At 28.5% G+C, this 18264-nt stretch overlaps 1 protein-coding gene across 3 annotated transcripts; it reads left to right on the plus strand.

Moving 5' to 3' along the window:
- The first annotated feature begins 565 nt into the window (after positions 1–565).
- On the plus strand, positions 566–17485 carry LOC107440288 (RNA N(6)-adenosine-methyltransferase mettl16). 3 transcript variants are annotated; one of them, XM_016053168.5, is made up of 7 exons: positions 566–1019; positions 5235–5375; positions 8498–8738; positions 10530–10599; positions 12514–12606; positions 15173–15310; positions 16301–17485. In XM_016053168.5, the coding sequence occupies exons 1-7, from the start codon at positions 698–700 to the stop codon at positions 17477–17479; spliced, it is 2184 nt and encodes a 727-aa protein (XP_015908654.1). In that variant the 5' UTR covers positions 566–697; the 3' UTR covers positions 17480–17485. The 3 variants fall into 3 exon arrangements, with proteins under 3 accessions (XP_015908654.1, XP_042902531.1, XP_087021484.1); XM_043046597.3 differs by lacking the exon at positions 566–1019 and adding an exon at positions 2038–2263; XM_087165358.1 differs by lacking the exon at positions 566–1019 and adding an exon at positions 2149–2253.
- Positions 17486–18264: the final 779 nt, after the last annotated feature.

The raw sequence follows: 18264 nt of genomic DNA on the forward strand, positions 1-18264 counted from the left end.
ACTATTATATAAAAAAATTAACAAATATTAATATTTTTAATAGCGTTACAAGCAAAAAAAATTCTTATTGGCTCAAAACTACATTGTTTACAATTAGTTCTGACGTTTTCAGTGCACTTCCGGTGTTTCGGAATCTCACTTCCGGTTTCAAAATCAGCTATAACTTTGCTTCTAATTATCGAAATTTTAAAAACAAAGAATTTTTAGAATCCTAAGAGTTCATTCTTTTCAAAAATGCAAAAAACTGAAATTCGAATTATCTGATGAAATCGGTCATTTTAAGGCAGGCTTAAAAACTATTAGCTAATCACGCAACAGAATTCTTATTAAAGTGATTTATGTCTTGTTAATTCTTGTCTTTTGTATCATTTGCTATTCATATTATTCTGATTTAAGAAACATCACATTCATGGGTGCTAGTCTTCCGTCCCCAGTGGACAGAAGCCAAAGCAGTGCAAAAGCAAAGCACTGGCTGGCGACTAAAACAGCAAATAATGTAGCCACGAGAATTAAAATAGTAACCTTTTAATCGTTGCCAACATATAAAACAGACCTTCACTTCCTTAGGCGAAAATCTACAAAAATCCAAAAATAAGAGGCCGGAAACGAATTCAAAACCAAAACAATATCATAACAAAGTTTAAAAAAATAATGCGCTAATTTTAAATATCTTTTAATATAGCTGTAAATTTGAGTTATGGCTTTCAATTCTCAAATGCACGAGCGTAATATCTACAAAAATCGTCCTGACTTTGCTCGTATTGCTTTGAACTACCCCGAATTTCGTAAATATGCATTATCTGATGCAAAAGGTAAAGTTCGTGTTGACTTTACCGATCCAGATGCTTTGAGAATTTTAACAAAAATATTGTTAAAAAAAGATTTCAACCTTACGGTGGAGATACCAAAAGGTTTTCTCATACCCACTGTTCCGCAAAGATTAAATTACATTTTGTGGATGGAAGATTTGCTGTCAATTCTGAAAAATAAAAATAAAATGTTTCATGGAATTGATATTGGTTAGTAATTCAACAACAAACCTAACTATTTTGTTTAAGATTTTTTTTTCCCAATGTGTATTTAAGGAAAATTCATGATATGACCGATTTTCTTGGTTTTGTTTGTAATGTGTATGCCTAATCTTTGAAGTAAAACTACATTTCCCTATTAATAATATTTTTAATTTATTTTAATCTTTACTCTGAAAATAGGAATCCTATTACTACAATTTTGTGATTGTATTTATGTTGTATGTTTCATATGAAAGTATTTAGGTTTTAAGATTTGATAGTTTATATGATTATTTTTTTTTTTTTTATCAAATACATTTTCATAGGAAAGGCTGTACTAGATTAATAACAGTGAATAAAATGATAAGCAGTTTTATTATGCTTTGATAAGCAGTTTTATTATGCCAAATCTGAAAGGCTTTTTCTATCAATTTTTTGAAATAGTTGATAAGTAAAAATTCTTTTCATTCTTTGTCTCAGAATATATTAAGAAAAAATTCATTTCTAAACTAAACAACTGAAACAAACAGGATTTTTAAATTTATAGGGCAAAGAGAACAATTTGTGCGATATCTGTAACAGTACATGTGTTAAAGAAGTTGTAAAATTTTGGCAACAGCCTGTTTGTGGCATACTAGAAACTAGAGGCCAGTATAGCCTGTTCAATAGGGCGCTGGGACCATGTTCAAGAGTTCGTGCGTTCGATCCCCGCCGGTCGAAGATTTACACTGTAGTAAATGGTGAGTAACCAGGGGTCTGTCCAGTCTGAATTTACTTCGGTTTAGCGGTACCTTCACAAATTAAACTTTAGGAAAAACTAGTTTCACAAATTCAAATTAAGGAGAATTTCACAAAATACATTTTATTAAAATTTTATTTTTGTATCCCATAAGAAAAGAAAAATCCATATTTTTGCGTTGATTTTTTAATATAATTTTTAATTTTCACTAATTATGTCTAAATTTTCACAAAATAGGTACCTTCCAGAAAAACATAGACCCCTAGTAACTGATGCACATCCAATGCAGTAACTGATGCGCATTAAATCTGTCGAGTCGCAAAGTCCTCCATGTTCCCATAACAGATTATTACCTCAGGGGGTACTGATCCAGGAGTCTGCTGGATTGGTTCGAAATTACAAGGCTACAGAGTTGAACATTTATAGTCGTAAACCCAAACATTGGGCCGGCTGTTCAAGGACGGATATTAAATACTAGAAAAACACTACAGTAGGAGAGTCAAAGTATATAAATGTATCAGTTAGTTGTTTAATTCCAATATTTGATGAATTTTTTTTAATTTAAAGGAATCTCCATATTCAGGTTATAAAAGTATATGTTTATGTATGTAAAAAAATTATTTGTTTTTCTATGTCAAGGGTAAAAATTTATATGTAATAAAAATAATATTGTATTATAACATACCTATTTCTGCCTATTGCATGTTGTCTTAAATTTTATTTCTTATAATATTAAAATTTATAGCTTTAAGGGTACAGGGGACCTTAAAAACCAACTTTCAGAGTTTTTATGATACATTTATGAAACTTGCAGTATTTACTTATAATATCTTTAGAAAGCTGTATACAAAATTTCATGTAATTTGAATGATAAATTTTAAAGTTATTGAACTTTTAAAATAGCATGAATTTCGATAAAGTCAAAACACTCCATGGGGCTTAAAATTCATTGCAGAATCATACTTTTTTTTATATGACTCGTTTTTGATTTCCTAATGAAAGTTACCATCATTCAGTGGCTAATTATAGTGCTCTAGCTCAAAAAACACACTTTTTATGTATCTCATGAAAATTTCTGGAAAAATTTAAAAAATCTTAAACTTTTTTTACTATAAACAAATTTTATCAATGTTCTAGGTAACAAAACATGGTAAGTTTTAATTACATACATACATAGTACACATAAAACAAGTTTCAACCAAAAAAACTAAAAATTGAGACAAATGGAGCATTTCGAAAACACAAAAATCCGTCAAAATTTCATTTCGAGAAAATAGCAATTTTTGAAATGTATTTAAAATAACACTATTAGTTGTGTATAATATCTAAAAAATGACTAATTAAGCATATATCTGTACTATTATCTCCATTATTAGGTTGAAATGAATGAAAATTCAATTCAATATGTGCCTATGAAAGGAAATACACAAACGAACTCAGCAAGCATATTTACTTATTCAAAATTTAACGCAAGTAAATTCACTAAAGTAATAACATAAAATAAGTTAATAAGCATGAAATTAATTTATTTTAAAAAATATGATTGATATATCAACCGAAAAATGAAACATTGATTCAAATGTAAAAACTAATTGTGTGCGATATATATAATATAGAAGTGTCACTTCAAACAACCGACTTTTGTTTTCTGAATGTAAACAAAGGGGCGTGGCCTAATTAAAATCCTCATATCTCAGTAAAAAAGGGTTCGATTTCCAAAATTTTTTTTTTGTTTGAAAGCTTACAACGTCTATTTTCTGAAAAAATAAAAATCTCAAAATCAAAATTTTGGTCACTTTTTTCAAATTTGAAGGTCCCCTGTACCCTTAATGCTAAAACTTTAAAATAAGTTTGCAAAATATTCACATGATTAATAAAACAGTTTCTCATATTGAAATATTTCTTACTAAATTTCATTGAAAACAATGTATTTATTTCATATGTAATATAAAATAAATAAATTTTGAAAGTTAGAAACATCAAAAATCATAAAATAAAGCTATTATGATAAAGATCATAAAAAATGTCACATAAACAAGTATATGATTGTTTGAATACTTCCATTGATCTCAAAGTACGCAATGAAAGAAGAGAAAAAGAAAGTTTAAAAGAATTACAAACATGTTACATCAAGTAAAAAAGATATTAATCAATAGAATAGGGGTCTTATTTCTCTACCGTATTTGTCATTCCTTTTCGTTTAAATGTTTGCTTTTTCTTCAGCATTTCTGTATTCTTCTCTTTCATTCTGTGTTTTAATACATGCAAAAATGCTTTGTTTTTGTTCCAAAATGATTGTAAATCTGTCTATGGAACATTATTTATGCTCTTTTATTATTGTTTTATCCCACAGTGGACTGATCGTAAAGACACAATTCCCAGTAGAACACCTAAGTCAAGCATCACTCGCTGCGGTCAGTAAGCTGGTGGGTGATCACTATGATCAACCTGCGTAGGTACCGAGAGTACGTGTTATTGGTCCTCATTAAACTGTTCTACCGTAAAATGCTTGACTTCGTACGCAGGTCGTCGAGCTACCACAGCGGGGGGAGCCACCTCCTGCAGAGGATCAAAATTGTGATGATATGTCTTCAGATCATCCTCAGGGATGTATCCCAGGCCATTGGCAGTAGCCCATTGTGCAGCTTTAGTGTGACATAAACGAAGTTCCTACCTGTCTTATTGTTTTAGTTTTCCATATACGACATAAATTTAACAGTTTCTTTACATGGATCAAAGAAAATTATTTGATTACAGGGTGATTCACAATAGATATTCAGGCAGACTTGGGGAAAGTTTTAGTTTAATTAAAAAAAAAAAAAAAAACAGAAATTCAAAATTATTCTTGCAAAAAAAAAATTTACAAGTGGGAAGAACGAGGACTGCGTTAATAGGCAAAAGTGTGATACTTCTTCCCTTCCTTGCTGCACATGCCTATCAGGAAACATTTTCTTCTAAGGTAAAGAATGAAGTGATTGTTTATTATGTCTGTTAGCTTGAGTATAACACAAGTAACTTCCATTCTTGACAATGTAATAATTTATTAATTTGAATTTCTTAGGTTTATAAGAGGGACCTATAGTTTTATAAATTTATGATTACTATTTCAATGTATTTTGGTTTCTAATTATTTTTAACGCATATGTTAGTTTATCAAAATATTGTGTAAAATCAAATTAATGTTTTTTTCTATGTTTAAGAAAAGAAATAACAATCCAAAAACTTTAAATATGTTCAAACTTTAATTTCTCAAGATATTTTGAAAAAGTTATTGTAACTAAAAAAAATTTCTAGAAATTCAGGAGAAATTTCAAACTAATTAAGCTGTGTTTTGGGAAAATATTAGGCTCTGAGAATTTTTTGCGCTTTTATTTGACTATAATTAACTGTAATATAGACAAATGGTGTGCATTATTAAGATTTTTGTCTCTTAATATTTAGTTATTTATTTCTCCAGATAGAGTAAATTTTCTTTAATTTTTTAGGATGTGGACCTTGTGCTATATTTTCAATCCTTGGTGCCAAAAAGAACGGATGGATGTTTACAGCTACAGAAACTTCTGGAGAATCTTTGCAGTGGGCTCTTAATAACATCAAAGCTAATGATTTGGGTTCTTTGATTAAAGGTCTGATTTTAAAGTGTGATTCGAAATCTAACAAGAAATTTTCTTTTGCTGTAAGGATTTTTTAAAATAATGCATTGCTGAAGTAAAAATATGACTATGGGTTGGAAACGTGACAGCTAGAAAAATATATTTTTTTTTGAGAATGCAATGTTAGATTAAAAGTAAAAGAAAATTACTTCTACAACATGTAGGCATTACTTTAATTTATGAAGTACCTATAATGGAATTGTTTTTGCTAAGATTTAAAACATAGTATGAAATAGTTGCAGACATTTTATAGACCAACAAGATACAGAGATGTTTTTATTTAAGGTGGTAATCTCCAATTTCATTGTGACTGACATTACATTTTGATAGGTTTTCTTATTTTTAAACTTTTTTTTATCGATAAATGTTTAAATTTTTTTTTTTTTAAAGTAGAGTGTTTTTCAATAGCCTATATGCATATAAAACTGCATGTAAGAAAAAGGTGTAAAAATTATTTATAATTATGAAAATATGATGTTTTATCAAGAATAAAAATATAAAATGTGACTGATGTTACTTGGAAAGAACATGGTTTAAAACATGATTTTTTTTTTTTTAATTCTCTTTCTTCAGTAAGCAATAATGTTATTGTTTTTTTAAAAATTTATTTGAAAAAACTTCAAATTAACAGGAAGCTTTGAAAGCGCACATGATGTGACTTTTAGAAAGTGGTAAATAGATGAAACACTCTCTTGACTGATGTTACAATATTTATGCACAAATACGTATTACAAATACAAACTATATAACTTTTAATAATTCTTTTATTATTATTATTATTACAAAATACTTAAAAACTACAATTTTTTATTTTATATCTGAAATAGTTAACAAAAATTAAGTAATTTATTAGTTGACAGATGCTATTAATTGTTTAATATTTTATTATGCTGTCCTTTATATCATGGAATTGCCCTTATAAAAAGCAATCCTGTTATGATTAACATAAAGTCTGTTCTAGGTGATGAATGTCATGAAAACTCAAAATGTGTTTTATACACCAAGGGAAAAAGAAATCTACAATGAAAATAATTAATTACATTTTCTAGCGCCAGGTGAGAAACGTCACTCGTAGAATAATGAAAAGCTCTAACTGGAGATGCAAAACTTTATTTATTCGCATTGTATGTTCAATATGACTGAATTTTTGCCAATCATCATAGTGAATAAAATTGTCAAATTTCTTCTTGGTGAATTCAAGTAAAGCGCAAAGGCAATTCTGTATTTTGCAGTTACAGAAGCAAAAACATAAAAAGTAATTTCATGATGACTAATGTCTTTCACCCTGTGGCAGAATTTTTTTGAGCTTTCTATGACAAACCTCTCTAGCACTAATATCTTTCTGCAAGATACTATTAATAATAACTAATATACATGTTATTAATTAAATTTAAAGTAACAGAAACGTTGTATTTGCAAAGAAAAGCCTATTTGGATATAATAAAATTGTATGTATTTTTTTTATAATGAATATGTAATATTTTTTATTCTAATATCATGGGTGATATTCTCACATTTTGTAAGAGAAAAACACACTAATTATTTATTTTTCCTCATTTCGTAAATCATCATCACATAAAAAAATTATAATTAAAAATCAGTGAAAGAAAAGAAAACCATTTCCCCCCCCCCCAAAAGGAAATTTTAAAAAAAATCACGAACATTCTTCCACTCTGGTGCGTGAAAAAGGTATCTCTTTAGTATAATTGTGAAAAAGGGAAAAAATCTTTCTAAAATTTTTGCAAAAAAGAAATTTTTTGCTTCAATATTCTTTATTTTTCATTCTTCTCAAATAAGAATCGAAAAATTAAGAACATTTCTTTCCCCTCCGATGCACGAAAAAGGCATCTTTTAAATATAATTTTATAGAGAAAAAAAATTTTGAAGGTTTTTGCAGAAAAGAAAACAAATATTTTTTTTTTCTTTTCTGAAGGAAAAATCTTTCTACAAGAACTCTGTAACATTCTGCGACAATGTCGCTGCGATTCTACCACAGAGGTCTTTCATAACGTTAAATTGCATTAATGTCCTTTTTTTGTAAATGACCACTTTTCTAATATTAGATTTCTTTTTTCCATGGTCCATAAGATGTATACAACAAATTTCATTAATATTTGTCTACCACAGTGAGCACTAAATTGGCTTAAAGAAGGTAACTTTTATTTTTAACCACCTTGTATCTTTAATATTTAACCGCTTTTAATTTACGAAATGTAGCCTTCTGATGCAATCGTGCATAAATATACACGAACATGCGAATTCAGTAGAAAAATTTGTTACCATCACATATATATAATGGTTAATGTTTTTCTAAAATAGTCATAATTTTCATAGTCATCATATTTTTTAAAAACTATTCTGGAAAAGTTTTACATTATTTATTGAAAATCCAGTAAAGGAAAATGCACAATTTTATCTTATTCTTGGGTATATCAAAAGGTTTGAAAAACTTTCAATATCAGCAGACTGTTTCAAAGCTACATTTTAAAAAACACAATGAAAGATGTTGATGTGATGGATTATTGTTATTCCTGCAGACCCATTTCTGTCACAACTTTCGATTCAGACAAAACTACTAAATTTAAAAAAATATATACTGATATGTATATTGATCAATATAAAGTATTATAAAAAATTAAAAATTCCATGATTATCCATGATTTTTTGAACAAATTTCCTCAAAATTGGTTGGAGACGAAAGGGTTGAAACTAGTAACAAGAGTCAAAAAATTGCTTAATGAAAGAATTGAAATAGTGTGTTCGCAGAAAGTTTTTCATTTTATCTAAGTCTGATGGTTATTTTGTGTGTTAAAAACTGTTTTTCAATTTACGTGCTTTCCAGTTTAGCCATATAATTTTTTTTATGTTATTACATTACAGGAAATAAAAAAGCATTTTCTCAAAAATCTGTTTATTTCCAAAGGAGACAGTTAACAGTTGTTTAACTTTCTCCTGACAGTTGTTTAACTGTCCTTATTTTGAAACATATGATGTTTCAAAAAATTTTTCCTTGAAATCAAAGTATATATTTTTAATTTATGATGAAACATTAGATTCTAAAATTAATTAATTTATTTCATTTTATTTTTGGATAGTTATGAAAGTTGATTCAAATAGTGCTTTAAGAGAAGTATTGTCCTCAAATGAAGATTATGATTTTTGCCTCTGCAATCCACCCTTCTTTGAAAACATGGAAGATATTAGGAAGAAACCCCCTAGAGTGAAAGAAAGTATAACAACAATTGTCAAGAAAGAAGAAATTTTTGCTGAAGGTGGAGAAGTAGCTTTTGTGAAAAGAATTATTGAAGAAAGTTTAATATTCAAAAACAGAATAAAGTTAGTGTAGTTTCCAATTATTATCTATTTGTTTAAAATTTTAATAAATGCATGTGTGTATAAACTTTAAAAAAATGTTTTCTCCTTTATACTGTACACTCAAAAGGAGGTGGAATTGTATTGATTAAAATATTTAATTACATTAAAGTGAATGTATTAATGTAACATTTATTTATTCAAGGGTGAATTTACGGTTGGAATTTATACTTTTACAAAGCATTTTGTTAAAAACTAAAAATTTTTTAATAGTGGTTGCGCAGTGGGGAGGACATGCAAAAAGCTTGAGGGACGTTATGGTGTCTGCAGATATAATTTTAGGGACCTCTTTTACTATTTTCTCTAATTTTAATTAATATTTAATAAAACATAAATTATTGTAGGGCAGGTAAAAAGATTGCCAGGCTCCAATATGATTTCATATCTTAAAATCAGTAGCAAAGTTTGCTAGTGTAAAAAATTGCTAGTAGCCAAAATAAGGTTCATCTATAGGACAAAATTAATGCTTTATTAGTTGAAAATGTTGTCAAAAAAAGTTTTTGAATAATTATAGAATTGTTATGAATATTTAAAAATGCTTTATTTTTAATTTGTTTTTTTAAATTTCAATACATTTTCGAAACAAATCTTGTAATGTTTATTATTTTTAAATGCTTCAATCAATTTTTTTTCATTGTTTAAAATTTTAAATATTTGAAAAAGTGGCCGCATGTTTTAAATGGAGGTATTTGTTAAAAATGCTGGTCACTGATCAGTAACAAAATTTTTGTATTCTTGTCAAACATTGAAAAATGTCACTTGTAGCTGATCTAACTGTGTTTGAATTTGTAGTACGTAGTATGTGCGTCATGTTTTTAAAAAGAGCTTTATTTTCACTTTTCCAAAATAATATTTTTTCCTGTTTATCATGTTATTTTTGCCACAGATAACGAAAAAAATGTGGTATTCCATGATAATCAAAAGTTAACTGTATTTTTTTTTCCTGAAATATAAACTAGAATACAAAAAGCAAATTTCTTTCCTATTTTAATTTAAAAAATATTATTTAACTATTGATATAAAGCATTAATTTGTTTGATAAATATTTAATTTTTTTGCTCCGATTTTTACATAGTAATTTACTTCTAGGTATTTTTTTTAAATGTTTTTTTAAGATTTGCTATCTTTATTTTTCTCTCTCTTATTTTAACTTTAAAGTTCTTGTAATAAATTATTTTAATAAAATTAAAAGTAAATAGTGAGTAATATACAGAGTGAGGCTAACAATTTTTAATATAACTTAATTAAAAACAAATAAATTAACAAAATATAACAATTAATTATAAAAGTAGACCTTTACTAATAAATAAATTGGCTTTGAAGATGTCTTCTTTTGCAGAGATGCAAACATTAATTGAAATTTTCAACCAGTAGGCCCCAAGTCTTCTACCTTCAATCTATCCCATTTTCTCTAAAGGTTTGCGCTTTGGAGAGTCTAAACTTTTGTGTGATTTAGTGCAGGTTGCCGAGACACATTAGCAAATAGACAAGTTCTCATTGTTGTTTTCTTTGTCTAAACAACTAAAAAAAAAAGCAATTCTTTTTCTTGACAATGTAAAAGCGCCCCCCCCCCCCCGAAAAAGATAATAATATGTAAACTAATAGATATGTTATAATTAAAGTGGTCGAAAAAAGAAGTAAATGCACAGATTAAAAATAAATTTATCTTCTATTCTATGATGGAATAACTTTGGCTAAGTTTTTTTGCAGCACTCTGTAGGTATATGTATTTGAATTTGATCATGTTTGTTACAGATTATATACATCGATGTTTGGAAAGAAAAAAAGTTTTGTTGAAATTTTCAAAGTACTTCAGGGTATTAAAGTAAGTATTTTTTCTATGTTTTTCCGTTTGAATTTTTTTTTCTAAGTTTTTACTGTAAAGTAAAATTTATATGAAAAAGATTTAAAATTTGGAGATAAAATTTAACAGGTGAAATGGTTGCAATGTTTGAGAAATTGTTCTCCTTTGTTTATGGTCGTGAATAAGTTCTTCCAGTATTTGAAAATAAAAAGAAAGATTTTTACAGCATTTGATATTAAAAAAGTTTTGGCTCTTTGCAAAATATATTACTTTAAATGAAAATTAGTTCCCAAGTAAAACCGTGTTGGAAGCAAAATTTTGTTCTTCAATGATGAGCCATATTAAAAATTTGTGGAAAAAGCTAAATGAGGATATTGACTGTATTTATTTCAACTTATGTTTGCAAATCTACCTTTTAACTCTTACAAATGAAAACGGCTCAGAAAACTATATTACATATTAAAAATAATTTGTTATATCCTTTCAAGCTCCACACTGCAAATTCAAGTATTAGTAAAAAAAATAACTATAATGGGTGTGTAAGTGATTAATGACACACTTGTTGCATTACTATTTTATTTATTTATATTTTTAATAATTGGAATATATATTGTTTGATTTGCAAAACATGGTAGGAAACAATCTGAATTAATATCGAACTGTTATAAATTTTGAAAAATGAGGAATAAGCTTCTAGTACAAGTGATATGGGGGTATTGGTTAAAATGGGTTTGGTAAGCTAATTTAAGAAGTGATAAATATCCATACTTAAATTTAACATCAATATCCGGCTATCCACCAGGAAGATGGGTGAACTCCAAGCTGCCTCTGGGATTGAATCTAAGTTCTTCGCAATGACAGTTCAGTGCCTTAACCACTGAGTGATGATGGCCGAGTTATCTATTTGTAACTTAATAAATTTATATGATTATTCAGAGTTGTATTTTGTTCAATGATTACTAAACCTTCGTTTTTTCTGCTCTGACTTGGCATATTAGATATAAAAGTTATCTTTAATTTAAAAAAAATGTAATTGCCTCATATTTGAGTCACTGTAGCACTGTTTATTTAAAATTAAAACAAATTATATTTTACTCCTATGAAATGTCTAATTGAAAATTCAAAATTTCCCAGGCGTAGCATTTTTCTTCTGAATTCCACCTGATTTCAACCTTTTCTGAGATTATTCAAAACCCTATTACTTTTATCTGAGATTTATGTAAAGGAACTTCTCTAGTTTTTATTCAATTCAAGAAATGGTCCCAAATATTTTAAAGACCAAAGATATAATCTAGGGCCAAACTACAAGATAAAATTCCATGTATGTTTTTACATAGGGTGGTTGTAATCAGAGTTTTTCTGTTTTGACCAACGTAGTTTTCTCTCATTGAAACTTGGTTATGTGTTTTATAAACCATGAGAAAAGAAATATACAATAAAAAAAAGTTGTTAATTTATAAAAAATATTGAGCTAGCAAGTTGTTTTAGCAATTGATAGTCAACCTTTTGTTAATTTGATTTAAAGATAAGACTTAACTTAAAATACTAAACTTTGGTTTATTGAATTGGATTTAAAATTTATGAATCACACAAAAAGTGATTTTGGTATCTTATCTATTCAACCTAATTTGTAGCTTCAGATTGTTTAAAACTCTTAAATATTGTGAAGTAGGAAAAAAAAAGATATTAACTATGCAAAAACTTGATGAAGATGCGCATGTTTTTCTTTTTATCCATGAATCTAAAAATAAAACTGACTTTCTGGGTAAAAATTGATTTGAAGACGACAATAAAAAAAATGTGGTCCTTGAATGATACAGTTATGGCTAATTCTGTTAATGGGCATCCAAATAAATGACGTTCTACTATAGTTAAGAAGGCATTGTTGACTATATTTTATATGTTTTGTTAATTTTCATGATTTCTTTTCTCTAGGACATTGCAGTTACCAAAAGTCAGTTCTGTCAAGGCAACACTATTAGGTGGGGTATTGCATGGACTTTCGAGAAATCTGTTAACTTTGGAACCGTAAGTGGAATGTTATACTTAATTATTAAAAGAAAAACTATGTAAATTATCTGGTTTGAACAATATTCCGAATACTTGCATTTGTTTTTTCCATGAATTAGTAATTAGGATTTCTATAAATAAATATTAAAATCATAATACCTTTTTCAGATTTTTCTTATTTGTTATCTGTTAACTTCTTAATTCAGCTTTTGGTAAGGTTTATACTTAGATTTCATCAATAGTTTTTTCTAATTAAATTTTTTTGATAAATTTATTTTATGTGTAGTGCATAGTAAGGGGAAGAATTAATTTGGGGGAGGGAGAAAAGAAAATTGCAAAACTATTATTTCATTATGGCTTTTGATTCATGAATGATTGCATTATTGTGGTTTCTTTGATGTATGATTGCATTGTGCATTGCTTAAAAAAAGACCATCCTGAATGACTTTTGATCTAATGATCAGATTTTTATGTTTTAAGCAGGGATGAAAGACTTCCGCGAAAAAGCGGAAGAAAAAGCGCTTTTTTCTCCCAATTTTTAAAATTTCCGACCATGTTCCAAAAACTAAAATTTTTGGGAAGTCCAATTAGAGATCCCAAGCCCCCGAACGATAGTCAGATTACTACAACATCCGCTATAGAGTGGAAAGGAGTCTAAGCGTTTCGTTTCCGACCGCTGATAGTTAATTTCTTTTGTTTGGCTGATTTTCAGAATTTTAAATATTAGGAGCTGCACCGGAATCTGCTAAAATCGCGATTTTTAATCAGACGATTTTAATATCAATCATCGATTTTCGTATTTAACTGATTTGAAAGTTACGCGTTGCGATTTAAAAGCCGTACTAGCAATTCCTATTCACTCAATTTAAAAATTCAATATCGCGATTTGTAAAGCGTTTTTAAAACCCAATATCGTGATTTGTATTCTCGCGAGTTTAGAATCCAACATCGCGATTCATATTCACGCATTTTTAAATCCAATATTGCGATTCGTTATCAAGCAGTTGTAATATCAGGTATTTATTATTTGTACGCTATTTAAAAATTACTCGTTGCGATTCGTATTCACGTGATCTAAAATTTATGCATCACGATTCTTAATTACGCGATTTAAAAATTTCATATCGCAATTTGTATTTTCGTGTTTTTAAAATCCAACAGAGCGATTCATATTCACACGATTTTAAAATGCAATATCGCGATTCATATTCTCGCGATTTTGAAATCCAAAATCACGATTCATATTCACGCGATTTTAAAATTCAATATTGTGATTCATATTCACGCGATTTTAAAATCCAATATCGCGATTCTTGAAAGAAGTAGAAGTAAGTTTTCTCTTGAATTAGCTACTGTAAAGATGTGGTATATTTTTCATTAGTAAGTAATTTAATAGTCGTGCATTCCTATAATTGCTTCATTTTTTTTTAATATAGTAGTGGTCACAATTTTAAAATTATATTTAAGAAAAATTTAAACTTAGCTGTCTAAATGCTTCTGCCACTTTAAATATTAAACTAAAATCTCCCAGCATAGTTATAAGTTGCTTTTATAAATTTCAGTATCATATAGAGCACTCCTCCTCCCCCCCTCTCCTCTCAGTGGCCTGCATTGTAAAAGTTCAGCTTTTTTTATTTTTATCCACTTTCATGCCTGTTTAAGGCTCAATCTCAATGGCTCGAGGGGGTGACCTCAAATATGCTAATTAATAAGTGCGGGTGATTTTTAAGTTATAAAATCAGACAGAGAAACTTAATTTATCTGAATAAATGTACCTTTTTTTATGGATTTGGATTTCTGACCTCCAAAACGTAGGGGGTAGCCGTAATCTAGGGAATATGGTCCCTATAGTTTGATCGGGAGAGCGCTCCAAAGTTAGTACCCCTTAATGTTAATTTTACTTCAATCAACCTAATAGTTCATGAGAAATCAGATTTCGAAAAAGTTAGATACTTAAAATTTGATTTTTCAGGAACTATTTGACTGATTTTGTTCAAATTTTGTATTTTTCTACATAAAATTACATTCTTTATGCAGAAAATTATATATCTTACCATTCAAAACTTTTTTTTAACTATTCTTAAATAAGATAATAAATATTTATTAAAAGTTTTTGTTTTTTGCATGGAATTATCTTTTGATAAACAAATTTTATAATAGTGTGTAAAAATTCTTCAATTCACTTAAAAAGTTCTCGAGATATAGCGAAATCCACAAAAAGTAAAATTAGCATTAAGGAGTCCAAACTTTGGAGCACTCTCCTGACCAAACTATCTGTATTAAGTATATTGTATTTTAATTGCAAAATATTTTTTTTTATACAAATCAATAATTCCTAAAATTTAAAATTATTTTTTTGGCATTTTCTGAATAATTGGCATTGGCATTTCCCATTGAATAAATGTTTATATAAATGCGCTTTATTATTGTGTAAAAAAATGTAAGATGATTGATTCATTATGTATCATGCGATTTTCAAACGTGTCATGTTTTTTTATTTTTATACTATTATGTAGTTTCTCTACTCTATATTTTTGTATTGCCTTACTAAGTTTTGTATTGTTGATGTAGTTTTTAATTCCAGATTGAAAAGCCCAAACCAAAGAAAACTAAAAAAGTTAAGCCACCCCTTGTTCATCCTATTCCTAAAGATATTAAATGCCCTAATTATAATGTGCAGGAGTTGTCAAAAATCATTTGGAACACATTGAAAGATTTAAAGGTATGATTTCTTTTATTATCCAGTCATTGTAGAAATTATTCAGAGCTTGAAACTTACTTACATTTATTTTTGTAATTTGTTTAGATTTGTTTTTTAATTCAAAATTACACAATGGTTTTATTGCATAATTTAAAGCTCAAAAATTTAAATAATGCATTCCTTAATTCCTAAAGAGAATAAGATTTTTTTATCATGTTTTTATAAGTCAAGTATGTTTTGTTCAAGTCTTTAGTGTTGTCTTGTAGAACTTGAAATTAATTGCTCTCAAAAACACATTTTAGATTGATGTTATTAATTTAAGCTTTATTTGACCAATTAAGTATTTTTATTGAAAAATATTTGTAGTTTCTGTAATGTATCCTTAATTCGTATCTGTCTATCTTGCTGAATTTTGCCACTCCAACATGGACTCTATATTAAATTGAAAATTCTTTTGGTATGTGCGCATTCCTATGATTAGTAAAGTTTTAAAAAAATAATAAATTCAAATATATTTTTCATTCAGTTTATTGCTTGCTGATTTAATTATGCAATATTGCTCAGTCAATTTTAAATATTCCTTATTTAAATATTGTGAAATTTTATTTTTATTTAGGTATCTCTATTTTAAATTTAAAATTGAGCGAAAACTGGTGGCTGAGTGGTAGCGCTTTGCTACACATCTAGGGTTCTATGCTCGGACTGGGCAAGACTGACTCAGCCTTTCATTCCTTCAGTGGGTCAATAAAATGAGTACTAAGCATCAGACTTCATAATAAAAATATTTTGTTAATGCTTATTTCTAAATATTTTCTATGGCACTATAAATTCACGAGATTCCAGGCCTAAATTTTCAAATTAAAAATATTAAAAAATTCCTTTCTATAAAAAAAATTATATATGTGAGATAGTATAACCCTTATAATCCGAAATAATTTTTTCCAAAAATAAAATTGTTAAACTAAATCTTTTAAATGTGGGGCAATAGTTTAATTTTATTTTCTATTACAGATTCTAATTAAAGTTGTTCGAGTACATGAACATTACACTGAAAGTCAAATTACTACTGATAATAACACATGGTCACATCAACGAAGAAAAAGGAGAGAAATGAAGCACAACGTGGAAAACACTGGTGACATTAATTTATCACCAAATAAAATCTCTGAGTGTGAGCTAATAACTGCCAATACTGAGTCTAAATCTCCCAAATCAGCTGATATAACTTCAACCAGTTCTGTATCGATGACTGGTGCACAAGTTGGTGAAACTGCTAGTTTTTATGCCTCAAAAGGCAAATCTTTAGCTACTAAAATTGAAAGTGAAAATTTAAAACCGCCTGCATCTGAAGAAAGTCATATGAGCTTTGATAATTCTTTCAAAAAACGTAAATTGGTTGAAGATAACTCTTCAAGTTGTAAAAAGCCACGAATAGATTCTGAACAATCAGAGCAGAATGAAATGAGGCATGAACCCGTTAGTCAGTGTTCTAAAGATATTTCAGCTGATAACTCTGATTCCAATCAACAGAAGCAAGAACTGATTGAAATTAATACTGATTCTAAATCTGTCAAATCAGCTGACATAAGTACAACACCTTCCATTGTCATAACTGATGCTTCTGGTGAAACTGATAGTTTTCTGGCTTCAAAGAACATATCTTTATTTGCCAAAAAAGAAAAAGAAGATTTAAAAAGGGCTGCACCTGAAGAAGGATGCATAAGCTCAGGTCACACTTTCAAGAAACGTAGACTGGTTGAAGATAATTCTTCAGTGTGTAAAAAGCCACGAATAAGTTTAGAGCAGTCAGAACAAATCGAGCCAACCTCGGAACTCATTAATCAGTGTTCTAAAGATAGTTCAGTTGATGATTCAAACCAACAGAGTTCCACTTCAAGCCATCTTCTAAAGAAGCCCAAAGAAGAATGGATGGATATTGTTCGTGATTCTGAATCAACTATACATAGTGAGGACTTTAAAGAATCTGAAAGGGTTCAAAATAAAGCGACAAATCTTATTAAAGCTGAAGATATAAGTGATGTGAACTTTGAACCTAAATCTTTATTGTTTTGTACATTAAAAATAAGGCGAGCCAAAGATTTTGTGTTAATTGAAATGAATTGCCCTGATGAAGCAAATCGTGAATCTATGTACCAAATACTTCAGCACCTTAAAAATAAATTACATTAGCTGTGCTTTTCGCTGCATGTTTTGTTTGGAAAATGAATTTAGTGATATGTATAGTTATAATTTTTTTTATTTATCTTATCTATTCTCGAAAAATTTTTTCCTTCTCTTTTAATTTATTTGCTCAAATTTGTAAGTAATTACTTTTCACCGCTAACTCTGAAAACTTTCATAATGAAATAAGCGCATAGTCGCATTTTCATAGTTTGAGAAAGGCTGTAAACTAGAAGAAAAAAAGCTAAAAAAAAAAATGGCTAAAAAAAAAAGGAAAAAATTTTTACTCTTTTTTTTTCTCTTATATTTTCATTAATATTTTGACAGTTCAGGGGTAAAGTTAAAAGCTTTTGGGGACCACTTTTCTCCCACAGGCCATAGATTTTGAATCTCTGATGTATATTTTTTATTTCATTTTGAAAATAATTCTAAATATTCAGTAAAAGTGTGTCATAATAGTATTCAACTGCCGTGGCTCAAGGCATAGAGTGCTCGCAGCCCAATGAGGTGAACCTGGTTCGAATCCTAGCATTGGTTGATCAATATGAATTTTGCCACGAGCTCATACCAACCACTCTGCTGACATAGAATATTCTCAGTGGTAGACACGTCATGGGTTAGAATCCTCTTGCCAACAGGTTACTGTAGAGAGCTTTTTGTTGTTAAGAAACATACAGGGGTTGGAACAGCTGCTGAAATCGCTCCAAAACAATAAATTTCTTTTCCCCCAAAATTACTCCAACCTGATCCAAAACTGTAACACTATTCATTGGGCAAAAAGCTCAACTTTAGCC

Source organism: Parasteatoda tepidariorum, chromosome 6, assembly GCF_982258835.1.
Source record: "Parasteatoda tepidariorum strain Cologne lab strain chromosome 6, Ptep-v5.0, whole genome shotgun sequence".
NCBI classification, from domain to species: domain Eukaryota; kingdom Metazoa; phylum Arthropoda; class Arachnida; order Araneae; family Theridiidae; genus Parasteatoda; species Parasteatoda tepidariorum.

Bases quoted from the DNA above. Each gene is read 5' to 3' on its own strand.
- LOC107440288 (XM_016053168.5), top strand. From the start codon at position 698: ATGGCTTTCAATTCTCAAATGCACGAGCGTAATATCTACAAAAATCGT. The intron at 5,376-8,497 runs GTCTGATTTTAA...ATTTTTGGATAG, and splicing joins TTTGGGTTCTTTGATTAAAG to TTATGAAAGTTGATTCAAAT. The intron at 10,600-12,513 runs GTAAGTATTTTT...TCTTTTCTCTAG, and splicing joins AAGTACTTCAGGGTATTAAA to GACATTGCAGTTACCAAAAG.